The sequence below is a fragment of the Lampetra planeri genome, chromosome 41, assembly GCF_965212315.1.
Source record: "Lampetra planeri chromosome 41, kcLamPlan1.2.h2, whole genome shotgun sequence".
Lineage (NCBI taxonomy): Eukaryota > Metazoa > Chordata > Hyperoartia > Petromyzontiformes > Petromyzontidae > Lampetra > Lampetra planeri.
The window spans coordinates 2118450-2132613 of record NC_136147.1 but is presented as its reverse complement, the minus strand read 5'-3'; the positions used below and the strand labels follow the sequence as shown (position 1 = coordinate 2132613).

At 57.0% G+C, this 14164-nt stretch overlaps 1 protein-coding gene across 1 annotated transcript in view; it reads left to right on the top strand.

The window, feature by feature from the left end:
* Positions 1-5332, top strand: part of LOC144732059 (AN1-type zinc finger protein 4-like) — a 33585-nt gene extending 28253 nt beyond the window's left edge. The window contains exon 10 of the mRNA XM_078613291.1: positions 367-5332. Coding sequence (XP_078469417.1) covers positions 367-502 — 136 coding nt within the window. The 3' untranslated portion in view covers positions 503-5332. The remainder of the gene's footprint in view (positions 1-366) is intronic.
* The last annotated feature ends 8832 nt before the right edge of the window (positions 5333-14164 follow it).

The window sequence follows — 14164 nt, the reverse complement described above, 5'->3', positions numbered from 1 at the left end:
TCAAATGAAAAGTGAGTGGGACTTTGGCAGGACACGTGACGGCTAGAAGGGACGACGGACGACGCTCAAGAATAATAATGGAGTGGCGGCTGAGGAATGAGACGCGTCCAAGGGGACGTTTATCGCTTGTCAAGTGTTCCGAGACGCCCCAGCGCAAAGAAAGGCAGCTTTGTCAAACGCAAATCGCCACCATTTTCTATCACTCTGGTCTAGTTCATAGGATTTACTTTTGCCGTCGCCTGCCTCAACGGGGCCTGGCGTCGGCGTCGTTCGGGCCACCGCCGGCCCTCCGCTCGCGCTGATGCCCCCCCTTACCCGTGCCGTCCCCCGCCCACACTCTCCCACCCCCCCCCCCCCACCTCGCAGGTGCGGCAACAACTTCTGCGGCATGCACCGCTACGCGGAGGTGCACGCCTGCACCTTCGACTACAAGAGCACAGGCCGCAGGCTTCTGCTCGACAGCCACCCGGCCATCAGCGCTCCCAAGCTGCCCAAGATCTAGGTCCGGCCGGCCACTCGCCCTCCTGCTTCTCTGCCAGCGTCGAGGTCCTTCCGTTTTTTACTTTTCTATTTTGTTGATGGAGACGTGCGCCGCTGGGTCTGCCCTCTGCCTCCCCCGCCCCCACCTCCTACCACACTCCGCCCCCACTCCCGACTGCAAACACGTCGAGGGTTCTAAACGTCGGGGGGGGGGGGGGGGGGTTCTAGAGAAACGCACCGATTCTTACGCTCGTGCACGCGTCAATCCACCCCGCTGAGAGTGCGTTGCGCACAGCGGTCTCCCGAAATGCCCCGGCATCACGGGACGCTTGCTCGGAAAGGAGTCGCACTCGTGTCTGAGCAGGACGAGACTGGCGACAATCTCCGCAATCTCTCACGGCATTGCGGGAGGGTTGGGGGCGGGTGCGCGAGGCGTTGCGTGCCTGGTGGATGCCAGGAATGCCGGTGCCCATCTTCACAACTTGGGGGCACCGAAGCCGAGTCCACGCAGGGATCCGGTGACGATCAAATTGCAGGTTAGGTTAGGGAATTGGTACGTGGAAGGAAAATGTTGTACATATTTTTTTGGCCCCCCCCCAACGCGCGCCACGTGCTTCCCCGATGTTCTGAGTCGGCAGAACGATGTGAGCCCGGCTGCCTCCAACCCCCCCCCCCCTCCCCCGTGGGAGATGCGTCTCTGGCGCTTTCCACTTCCGGAGCGATGATTCGGAATCCCCTAATCCGGACAGAAGCGGCTGTCGCTTTCCTCCCGGCGGACGGCTGCCCTGCGTACAGGACATTGGTCGGAATGTCGACCCCTTCACCTTGTACACAAATTAAATAAAGATATGGGTGCTTGTGTGTGCTTGCTACACGGAGTGCGCTTTCGTTTTTGTTTTAAGCCGTGATTGCAGAGGATTGCACTATTACGTGATGCTGGTTGGTTTTATTAGTACTGTTATTTTTTTCTTAACATCGTAATTTTTATAGAACATGGAATGAGGCCTTTATCATAATAATAACAATAGTGTGATAAGTGTCGTCGTCGTGTGTTTTCCGTTGATCTATAACTACTGTTTCTAAACGTCGTTCTTTTTTAATCTGCTATGCAGCTTTTCAGATTAATACGGATAAGTGTATACTGGCAGTGTGTGTGTGTGTGCATGTACGTGCTCGCAAACAGCAGTTGCCCCAAAAGTCCGTTAAGGCTGTCGGGGGAATCTTTGTCTCTGTGTGCGTGTGATCACTTCTATACTGGCCGTGTGCATGCGTACTGTGCGTGTGATTGTGTGTGCGGGGGTGTGTACTGGCCGTGTGTGCGTGCGCATGTACACGGGCTGTGTGTGCGTGAAAACTGGCCGTGTGGGTGCGCGCGTGCGCGTTTTGCTAGTATTGTACTCTTGTATAGGCTGACCTTTGACTGAGGGCTTATATAATTGGACTCGGTGTGTTTGCGTAAAGATCGCAAAGGTAGCCGTAAATTGGTCACTTTAGATGAAGTGAAACCGTTTATGAATAAAACATTACACCTCACTTGAAGTTGGAACGTGACTGCAATGTAAGCGGGCCGGCCGATTCGTGTGGTCTCCTCTGTGTGCATCCACACCCACGGAGAGAGAGTCACCCCGGCAGCTGTGACGAGCAGAGCCGATGCAAATTCCAATTTCTAGCAACTCCCAATTGTTCTTCCTGTCTGCACCAGCTGTGTTAAACCCCCGTGATGGAATGCCAGCCCTCCTCTAAATTGGAGTCGTTTTCCAGCCCTGGCCTTTGCTATTTGACGCCCCACCTGGAAATTAACTTTGGGCCAGATTTTAAAACAAAAACAAAACTCCCTCGTCTCGCGGAGGCGGAGAGGTTTATGTGCAGCGGGCTCTGACCCGCGCTCGCCACTCCCGCTAATGAAGTCACGGTTCCGTTGGGTTTTGTTGCTGTTGTAGGTTGTGCAATACGTTCAGGGTTTCAATGTCTTTAAACCGCGGAGCAAAGAGACGCCTCCGTGCAGCTCCCGTTGGTACAGCGACACCGAGGCTCGCCACGGCCGCTGTGGCCTCGTGGAGAGCGGCGCACTGGGCTTACGATCCAGAGGTCGCCGGTTCGATTCCGAGACTCTGGCGCTGCAGTTGAAACGATTCGTGGGTGGTGGGGTGAGGTGGGGGGGCAAGCATCTCAAATCCGGCCGACCCCCACGACCTCTGTCCACACAGCGGAGCAGACGGGCGCACGACCGACAGGTTACCGCGCGTGGCGGGGATAAAAAGCGTGGGCACGCCCGCACCTTCCCACGCGTCCGGTCAACGTGGCGGTGTCCGCCGAATATCCTCTCGAATTGGCGTGAGCCGGGCAGTCGGTCGCTCGGTAGGGTCAAGGGAAGCTCGCGTGGGTAAATGTCACCCGCGCCCCCGACGCTGCGCTTGGCGAGTCGTTGCTCCGCTCTGTATAAAGCATTGACCCGTGATGTTGGTGTCCACTGTGAGTTCTGTTAGGTGCACGCTCTAGTGCCATCGCGCCCACTCAAATGCATGCATGCGTGGCGTGGGTGCCTGTTACGCCCTCGCGTTAGTTGGCTGGGCACTCCCGTCGTTCGCGACTTGAACGCTCCCCCATCCGGCGTCGCGAGTTTGTCGGCTCGCGCGTTATCTTGACCCCGCTAACGCCGCGCAAACCGTTTGCTGTTGCTCCCGGAGAGGCCTCGGGTTCGCCTCGTAAAGACCTCGAGTACAGCTCGGCAGCCAACCCGGCTGACTGACCTGTGCGTGCTGTCACGTTCAGTGGCGCGCCCAAGCGTGTTGTGCGTGTCGCGCGCTCTTGAGCCCGTCGCACAGGTATCTTGGGCGGAGAGCCACTTCCCGTTTCGTTGACGCGGTGCCGGGAGTATTCGCGTGGGGATTGGCCGCGTCGCCGCTCCCGACCTCGGCGCCCACGGCTTGCTCCGAAGTGACAGGTGGGAGTAAGACAAATGGGTCCGCTCTTTCGGGAAGGCCATTTCGGCAACGTGGTGTGAAAGCCACGACCCCACCCCCCCCTCGCACCCACCCCCTCCCCGCTCGGGTCACCGCACCCAAGGCTGGCGGGGGGGGGGGTGGAGGAGAGGGGATCGAATCGATGGTGCGAGTCGAGGGGCTGTCGCGAGCTGCCGGGAGGTCGGCACCGACGGCGCGTCAGCTCCCCCAGAGAGCCGTAGCCGCCCAATTTAATATCTTTATTAATAACGTTGCTTTAATCTTTAATTGAATCGGACTTGGAACAAAGTACAGTTATTGGTTCTGAAGGTTAAAATGTGGCCCGTGGATTTTTGTTTCTTTCGAATTGATGCGTTCTCGCAAAGTAGATCGGTCTGCTCCACGTTTTCCAGAGGTCGCCTGCCTCGCGCTTCCCAAATCCCAGCGCTCGCGACCGCACGCCCCCGGCGATTGCTAAACACGCCGCCTGACAGAGCGCCCAACCAAATCGAGATGGGGGCTTTTTCGTCCGTGCGTGCGACTGTGTATGTGTGTGTGTATATATATAGGCGTGCGTTTCGTACGACGGGGAAGAGATCCGATTCGGATTCAACGACGTGTCCAGCGATCATTGGGGTGCGTGCAGTTGCGTAACAGCTTGGCGAGTGCGCGATTGTGCTCGATGTGAGCGCGGAAACGTGCGGCGTGGCGGGTCGCGAGGACTGGAGTTTGGAAACCCCGCTGATGTACGGATGAACTGAGCGTTTTGATGAATGGGCCTCTCTCTCGCCCGTGGTGGGCTCCCCAGGGCCGCGCCTGCTCCGCTTTGCATCACATTTGTTAGTGAAGCCTCGACACCACCAATTATCTCCACGCGTGGCGGCTCCTCAAGCCGCCAGTGTCCTCACCCCGTTGCTCGCCTCTCCCACCGTGGTTCCGATTTTGTTAATTCTCTTTCTCTCCCCGGACACACCCCCCCCCCCTCCCCCCGATTCACGTACCGGTGAATATTACGTCTCGTCACATCTTTTGGAGGAAACGTGCAGGGGGGGCGGGGGGGGGGAAGGAGCGAGACTACGCGTTGACGTGGAAATTTTGTCCGTGGCTGCACGCGTCGGACCCAGCGCGCGATCCCAAATTTGCTGCCGTTCCCTTCCACCGCTTGCGATGGGGTGCCACGCAGAGCGATGCCCATGATGGATGGTGAAGGGTGGTGGTCGAGTACCGTTTGTGTTTGTGGTGCAAGTCTATCGCAAAGGACCGGTGTAGCCTGCCTGTAGGGGAGGGGGGGGGTTGAGCGATCTTGCCCGTGTGTAATTCGAATTGAGGGAAGTGCGCTGTAATTTTTTTCCCCCCATAACTAAGGCAAACTTTGGGACGCGATATCGGCACGCGGTGGTGGCCTCGTTTTCGAACGACCTCGGGGAGATCTTTTTGACCGCGCGCACCTTGAAGCAGAACGGCGCGCGGTAACCGGGGCGGCGGCCTTGCAACCCACGAGAGCCGCGAGCCCCTCCGCAATAAGCCGTGTCGGGAGCGCGTTGGCGAGCGCGCCGTGTCGGGAGTGCGTTGGGGAGCGCGTTCACGGCCACGTCGTTCGGGATGCCGAACTGGATTGCTTGTTTGTTCGTGGAATGGTGGTGGGGGTTTTTCGTCATTTACGTGTCAGCAAAGTGCGACCGCCTGGTCATCAAATCTGTGTTAATTGTGGATCGCGGCGTCGCGTGGATGGTCGGCGTGAGAGAGGCACGAGGCGGCCGCGTCTCGCCGACAGACTAACTCCCGCCTGTCTGGTCGTGTCACGTCACCCTGGTGTGGGTAAGAACTAAGCACACAGCTTTATATGTTTGTATCTCTTTAATAGTGCTGCTTCTTTCGTTGAGACTAAATAAAGAACCATTTTAAACTGACCACGTGCGCACGTGTGTGTGTGGTGTGTGATTGCACGAACGGTGGTACATTGGTCACTCTTTTATCACGACAACCATGGAGGTGACTTCGTATTGAGGATTTGTGTTAACCAGGCTGGCTGTTTCATCTAATCCACAATATTGAACCACACAGACCCAATATTTGTCACTTGCACTGAGCAGGCATCTTTCACAGGGTCTCAAGGCGCCATGCTGCCATGCGTAAACCCAAATGAATAATTTGCAGGTCGTGTTTTGAATTCGGATATGACGCCGTCACACACTGGCATACTCCTCTCAAATGACGTCAGGGGGATCTTGAGCGTCCACCCTCTAGCAGACGGCGTAGGATTTTACGGTTTCATCCACCCGTAGTATTAGTCGGGGTGGCCTGCCGGATTCGAATCTCTGCCGCAAGCGACGTAAGTGCTGCGGCTGGGCTGTGTTATGGGAGCCTGTGGTTGGAGTGGAGAATTTTAATGTATGGCTGGCTGTGGCTGCTCGCTCGCCAAGTGAGTGAGTACATTAGCGCCAATTGTGGCCCACATTAGTTCACGCTGCGTGCCTCCTCCAGTCAACCCTCATTACCCAGTCTTTGTTAAAGTGGGAAGTAGGTCAGCCGCTAAGTGCGGCTCTTTTTTTAAAGGGACGCGTGCGCGCACACCTCGGCTCAGAAGCCACACTCCTAAGGACCGCGCGTGCGTGCTGAGGTTGCTAAACGATCGCCGGCGAACCGGTAACTGATTTCAGGATATGCAAGCCAGGAATTGGTCTCCAATTCCAGTGGGATGTTCGTAACGAGTGCACCGATTGGCACCCTCGAGCGTACAAACCGCACGGCGGCCTAAGTCACAGCGTGGTTCATCTGCCCCCGTTTCTCCGTTCAGAGGTAAAGGCACAGCCGTGGAATTGGCTCGCCCACTCCAAATGCTAGTGGACAGGGCCTCCATTTCGAGCGAGCTCTAGATGGCAATTTGTCTACTATTCCACGCTCACCAGACGTGTTGGGAGTACCCTTGACGACAACCATGAGATATGTTTTCAACAACAGTGTAAACTAACAAAAACGTATGTAATGATGTGATTAGGCAAGAGGATCCGTGATTTACAGGGTGCTTTAAACAAATGTCGACACTTATATGGGACTATCGTTTTTAATGGAAAAAAAAAACGGATAATACACTAACGTGATAACAGATGTATGTTCATAGCTTCAAACAGTCAGTCTCCATTTGTTCGCCATCATTGTCAACACGTGCCTGGAATCTTCTCCTTGTGATCTCCAGAGCCCGGAGGCACATTTCTCGTGGTGGTGTTGCAATTTCTCAGAAGTATAAAAAAACAAATTGGAAGCACCCTGTATAGTGGCCAAGGTGGGACCGTGCGAGAATAATCAAAAATCGGGGCCCCACCTGACCGATTTCCGCACCCTCTGAGCTGATCATGTCGTGACGACGTGACTAGGAGCCCCCACACTTTACCCCACCGCACGCAACACACCTGTGGTTTCAGTTTGCGCGCTGGGAGCGGTCATTTTATGGACAGACTCGCCCCCACCACAGGAGTGTGGAATATCCACTGATGGCTCTGCGGGGCTGTGAACGGATGAACACCGACGCCACGATGCACAACGGAGCAGACAGACGGCGCTAGCCATGCGAGGAAATGGAGCGATGAAATCGGCTTTCGCGTGGGAGCGCGAAAGAGCGACTTCGTCGGGGCGGCCTCCATCCAGCAGCGGATTGGCCACGGATGATGGCGATGGCTCGTAGAGAGAGCAGTCGCAGCGGTGCTCGCGAAAATAAAAAAACAAATCCCAATTATGCTCACCTGGCCCACGTGGCACAGAGAGCCGCTGAGTTTTAGATATCGGAGAAATCTCATTTACATGGGGACGTGGATGGAGGAGGAGGAAGAGGGGGATGATGTGAAGTCTGTAGGGCTCGCTGCAGAAGATATTTGACGCCTCTATCAGCCGCCACGTGAAATTGGCTGGATCCCCCTCTCCACCGCGGGCGACGGCATCGTGAACCCCTCGGGACGACTGAAGGTGACGGGGGGAGGCGGGGAGGGGAGACGGCTCTGACCTTTGGGATCACAGGGGCGGGCGGGCGGGCGGTCAGAGAGAGAGATGTCTGCGATTAGCACGGTTGGCTACGTACGGTGCGAATCAAGTTCAACATACATCCAGTGCATACGTATGCCGTGGGGTCTCCAGTTGCGCATCGATGGATATATGTGAATATGAGCTTCACAGCTCAATGCGATTCCTCCAGTTTAGATGAAGATTCTGATTTTCGACGTGGACCGCGATTTAAAGTTCCGTCCACGTGCTGATACCGCCCCTCACCCACTCACCACCACAGCCGTTCGTGCCGTCCACTCCCTGCCACGGTCCAAGGTGATGGATTTGGATGGCTTCAGTTCCGTTCAGTTCATTTTGAATGACCCCGAGCCAAGAAGCTCCATCAATCGGATTTCACTGTCAACACACAAAAAAACACAACAACACCGCCGCTTCTCCCGACATACGCAACGAATCACAGTAAAAAAAAAAATCAATAAACAATAGCAGCCCATGATGGTGAGAGGTTGCAGGCGGCTTGGGGAGGCATTGGGTGGCCCATGACCACCGTCGCTGCTGCTGCTGCTGCTGCGGTGGTGGTGGTGGTGGCGCGTTACCAGCGCGACGAGTTGCAATTGGATAACGAATTGACCCCAGTGCCGGCTTACGTCTTTTATCCTCGCGGCGGCCGCAGTGTGCAAGTGCCCCCCCCCCCCTTCCCCACCCCCGCCAGTCATCTCTCTAGGCCCCCCCCTCCACCACCTCGCCTCTCTAATTATTAACGCGGTGCGCGCGCGCGCGTGCCTTAATTAGCGCCGCTAATGATCTCCCCGCGTGCAACCCGGGGCGCTGACGCGGGCCCCGGCGGTCGCGCGCGTTCCCGTCGCCTGTTTTTTTTGTTTTTGTTGTTTTGCAGAAATTCGCGATTCGAGTCCGTCAAGCCCGACTCACGTGGTTAACGCCGAGGTCGCGTTGACCTTGAAATTGCACGCGCCGGGCTGCTTCCCAGTGGGCGTCAAAGACCCCCCCCCGCCGCTTCCCCCCCCCCCGGCGGTGTCATTCGAAAGAGGGGGAGGGGCCCATTGAGTTGTCGCCGAGGTAACTCACGCGCACCTCCGTCCCGCTCGCTGATTAATATTATTATCATCATTGTCATAGAATCTCGTGTTCATAATGAATTCCTCTGTCGGAGTCATGACGGGCAATTGATTAGAAGGACGGCTGGCAATCGACGCTCGTGGCTTAGCCGCGTGTCTCGTGGGTGGACCCGCGGAGGGCAGCGCGCTGCTGAAACAAACGCGGCCAACTTGAGTCCCCTTCTTGGTTCTTTCGGTAAAGTCACGTAGAAGGGAAGTAATAAAATAATAAAAATAAAACATAATCAAATAATTCTCACGACGTTTCGGCCACAACGCAAGCAGCCGTCCTCAGGTGAAGAACAGGGCTGTCGGAAAGACAGCGTCCGAATGTCTTTCCGACAGCCCTGTTCTTCACCTGAGGACGGCGGCTTGCGTTGTGGCCGAAACGTCGTGAGAATTATTTGATTATGTTTTATTTTTATTATTTTATTACTTCCCTTCTACCTGACTTTACCGAAAGAACCAAGAAGATGAATCCCTGCAGTCACGAAAGCTTTAAATCAAAATTAAACTTGAGTCCCGTTTCCCGAACACGGCCAACACGTCGACCCAAGATATCTCACTTGTCCGAACCACCTTTCTTAACGGTCGTGGCGCGATGTCTCCGCAGCCTGCGCGTGTTCTCTAATGCGGGTGTTGCTCTTCCCGTCTCTCGGCGTTAATGCCACTTAACTCGCATCTGCTCATGCGTCCGTGCGCGCGCGATATTATTGTGGCCTGTTGTGATGATATCAGAAATCGTCTCCATTGTCCCCCCACCGCCACCACCCCCACCGCTCCCACCGCCGCCTCTCCCATCCATCCTGCACACCGCACGCGATCTCGAATGACACTTTCTAATTTGCAGGGGGACGGTGTGGCGGTTTAATATCCTGGCAGTGGACAGCTCCTGTGGCGACGGAGCCTGGCGCGCGGGGGTTATGAATGACTCTGTTAGGCAGATTATCGCACTCCTGCTGCACGCGCACGGAATGCGCCAATTTAGAGATGAAGCAGCCGCGGATTCGTCGGTGTCCGCCTCAAAACAACACGGGGCTCAGCGGCCGAGCGAGCGGCTCGCGATCGGAAGGTTGTGAGTTCAAATCCTGGTTGGGGGGTGCGGGGCGGGGGGAGGGGAGTTGACTCAACCCATCATCGCACCCTCCGTGGTCGATTAAAAGAGTACCACTCTGTGGAGAAGATCAAAAGTGGTGGTGCTGTTTAACACGTAGGCTTTCGCGACCAATATTATCCATTCACAATAAAGTTGTCTTCGGTTACATCGCGTAAATAGTTGTTCCGTGGCTGACGACTGGCCACCGCCATGCGAACGTGGAATTTCCACCGCTGGCTCAGGACTGAGTAGAGGATGGACACGAATGGCGTGGTTGAACAGGAATGATATTCATGTGATATCCGCAAGCGTGCTCACTTGTCGCAAGATCGAATCCTGTTCCGCTGTGGGCGACTTGACAGACCAATCATCAACCCGCGGGGTGGTAAACTTAAGTCCGTGAGTTCGTTTCACAATCTTGGGCCGACGCAACCGCGTGCATGAACACCGTCATAGCTTTCATCAAAGCTGAAGGCGCAGCCATGCAAGTGCTTGGTCATGCCACTGCTAGCGGAAGGTCCTCAGCAATATATAACCGCCCCTCCTCCCAACCCTTAGAGGGTATTTTGTCTCCTCTTCCACGATGGTAAGATAGCCGAGTATGCGGGCTACACATCCCAGCCAGCACACAATCCAACTTGGTTAAACCCAGGATGGATCGTAGGCAGGCGAGCCTGAATGTATCTAACCGGCGCAGATGCTCCATTTAGCGAGCGGTCTACGTTCCACGAGCAAAGAGAAGGGAGGTCACGACCTGTGGCCGAGAAGATCCCGATGCTTGGAGCGACAGACCAGTTACCTTCCACACGTTGAGTATTGAGTGGCCCCCCACCCGTCAACCCCCGCGCGATCGTCTGTAATGAGCCGAGCGCGTGCTCCTCTCCAAGTGCAGCGCACAATGCCAGCCCCCCCCGGCCCTGATTGGATGCTTAATTGGATGCACCCCCCCCCCCCACTACCGCCCCTCCCCCTCCACACCGCCCCACTGCGTCGGTCAAGAAGCTTGGTTATTTGGCCACGGATGACCACCACTGATTCAATGGCAGCACTCGCCGTGGTAATGATGAGAGAGCCCGCGAGTGGCACGGGGAGACGCGCGCAAGCTGCGGACAATGGGCATGAGCAGCACGGGAAGGTGTGAGCGATTGAATGGGTGAGTGGTTGAGAGGGTGAGACGATGGGTGAGTGGTTGAGAGGGTGAGTGGATTAGTGGTTGCGAGGGTGAGTTGGTGAGTGGTTGAGTGAGTGAGACGATGGGTGAGTGGTTAAGAGGGTGAGTGGATTAGTGGTTGCGATGGTGAGTTGGTGAGTGGTTGAGTGAGTGAGACGATGGGTGAATGGTTGAGAGGGTGAGTGGATTAGTGGTTGCGAGGGTGAGTTGGTGAGTGGTTGAGTGAGTGAGACGATGGGTGAGTGGTTAAGAGGGTGAGTGGATTAGTGGTTGCGATGGTGAGTTGGTGAGTGGTTGAGTGAGTGAGACGATGGGTGAATGGTTGAGAGGGTGAGTGGATTAGTGGTTGCGAGGGTGAGTTGGTGAGTGGTTGAGTGAGTGAGACGATGGGTGAGTGGTTGAGAGGGTGAGTGGATTAGTGGTTGCGAGGGTGAGTTGGTGAGTGGTTGAGTGAGACGATGGGTGAGTGGGCGGATGAGTAGAAACAGCAACGTGCGATGGTGTGCTGCTCACAAACAGCATGAAGGCACCACTCCCACCCATCATGCCTTGCGTGCCTGTCACGTGGCCGCCACGTATGCACGATAGGCCAGCCTTGTCGAGACCACCAGCTCAAAGGAATGGCTGAACGCGCGACTGTATTGCGCCCGAAGGGATGACCAAAATTGCAACTCTTTTTGACGCAGAGGCTTTCACGACCACCGCTGCGATGCATCACCGGGCTCCTCCGCGTGTACGATCGAGCCAACAATCAAATGAGGTCGCCGCAGGAGACCGAAAGTGAAAAGCGAGCGAAACTATTTTGACCTAAAAATGAAAATTGTCACGAAATATCGCTCGGCGGTGAGAGGCGCGCGGCCTCTAATTGACGTCCCACGCGCACGACCCGACACACAAAAGAAATCCGATGACGAATCACAGCCGGGGGACTTGCTTCGTGCCCCACACACACCCCTCCCCCCTCCCCTTTGTTCCACCTCGCGGCCAAACGACGCTGTCGTGGAGGAATCGCCGAGGCCCGCTCCACAATCAGAGCGACGCCCCCGGAGCTTTGAGCCGTCCCCGAGAATGGAAATCGTCATTGAATTTCCGGAGAGGCTGCGCGCCGGTTGGTCCATTGTGCGCGAGGAGTTTATCAGCAGCGCGCGCGGGGGGCTGGAGGGGGGGGGGGGTCTCGGGGTGGCGCGCGTGGGGCTGGAGGGGGGGGGGTCTCGGGGTGGCGCGCGCAGGGGGCTGGAGGGGGGGGGGTCTCGGGGTGGCGCGCGCAGGGGGCTGGAGGGGGGGGGGGTCTTGGGGTGGCGCGCGCGCGCGGGGCTGGAGGGGGGGGGGTCTCGGGGTGGCGCGCGTGGGGCTGGAGGGGGGGGGTCTCGGGGTGGCGCGCGCAGGGGGCTGGAGGGGGGGGGGGTCTTGGGGTGGCGCGCGCGCGGGGCTGGAGGGGGGGGGGGTCTCGGGGTGGCGCACGCGCGGGGCTGGAGGGGGGGGGGGTCTCGGGGTGGCACACGCGCGGGGCTGGAGGGGGGGGGGGCGTCGGGGGTGGCGCGCGCGGGGGGCTGGAGGGGGGGGGGGTCTTGGGGTGGCGCACGCGCGGGGCTGGAGGGGGGGGGGGTCTCGGGGTGTCGCGCGCGCGGGGCTGGAGGGGGTGGGGTCTCGGAGTGGCGCGCGCGGGGGGCTGGAGCGGGGGGGGTCTCGAGGTGACCCCCAACCCCCACCCCGTGTCCCCCTCCCACTCCGAACGTCTCCGCCGTGCTCAGGGTCCGCTTGCTGTGTGCGACGCGGCCGCGTTGTCGAACGAAACTCGCCGCGGGGAATGCGGTCGCGTTGCATTTGGTCGAGAAGCGGGGAGCCCCGCGGCGGGAGAGGCCGAGTTCAAATCCTGACCGAGGTTGATTCAGCCCCGTCGTTCTATCATCGTCATCAGTCATCATCATCCTTCATTACCAGAAGATATCATCGCTCCATCTCCGCTTGCAGGACGTCCTGTCGGACGCGTTCCCGCTCCTTGGCTGCCCCGCGCCGTTATCGTTCTTGGCCCGTCGTCTCTTCCAGCCGGGACGCGTCCTGCCCAAGTCCCACTCACTTTCTCCTGACCGCGTGGGCGATCCTCCTACTGCACGCGCTCCTCTCTCCGTCTCATCCCGGTTGCGATTCCCAGCGCGCGTCTCTCCACGCTGCTCTTACGCGCTCCTCGTAACAGGCTTTCTCTCGCTCCCTATAATTCGCGAATGACCGCGGTGTCTCCACGCGCTACGCAGCAGCGGCAGCAGCAGCAGCGGCAGCAGCAGCAGCGTCCCCAATTGATTCACTCCTCGCCCCTTCACTCAGCTGCGCCAACTGCGCTCCGTCACTGCTCCCTCTCGTCCGCCTCGCGTCGTCGTTCTGCTCTCGGTTCCTGCCCCTCCGATAGCTCGGCCGTCCTGGCTATACGCGCACGCACCACTGTGTGTGCGATGACGACGACGATGATCAGGGAGACACAGATCACAAGTTTGGTGATGAGCGTCAGTCTCGCGCGATCTTCTCGCCTGATGGGAACTCGAGGAGGCATTATCGCATCGCGCCTCGTGCCCTTCCTCAATTCGTTTTTTTTTATTCAATTCCGCCGCTCATATTCATATTTATTGATTTACAAGCTTCAGTATCCTCCCCCCCCCCTCACAAAACATAATATAGTGAAAGAACGAAACACATGTGGGCGAGGAAAGATTATAAAAAACGGCAACAAAAGATAACATGAAAAAACATCCAGATCGAGTAATTGCAAATGGTTTAAATCACATTGGACGCTGTGTGAATATTGCTGCTGCTGCTCATAACGCGAGGAATAATGAGGGCCGGTTTTCTGCCGTCCGTAATTAGGTTTGCCCGTTATTACACCAAAAAATAAACAAACAAACAAAATAATCGCCCCCCTTTGTCACGCAGGACTTGGGGAGGCTTTCACGAAAGCCCCCCCCTCCCAGCCGCTGATGGACGAGCGGCAATTAGAGCGGCAGCGGACCGCAGAGCGACGGCTCAAGACGAACGGCGCTCCGCTCGCTACGCGACATCATTCGCCAGTGTAAGAGGAGCGTCCATTCTCCTCTTGACTCAATTCGGATCTCGAGGGAGGGTGAACAACAATAAAACATTATTTATATATCTCTCTTAATAATAAGAAAAACATTAATCCTTGCGATTCCTGAATAAATAATGTGCTTAACTGGGCTTTGGTGAACTGAGCCGTTGGAATACATTGCCTGGAAACTCCGCTGGTCTCGCGTTTGGCTGCCAGGATTGGCTTTTTAATTAAATTTGCGCCCTGACTCCCGGTCTCCTGGCTTCCGGCGAGGCGGTCAGGGCTCCCAGGGCGCGACTCGGCCCGGTT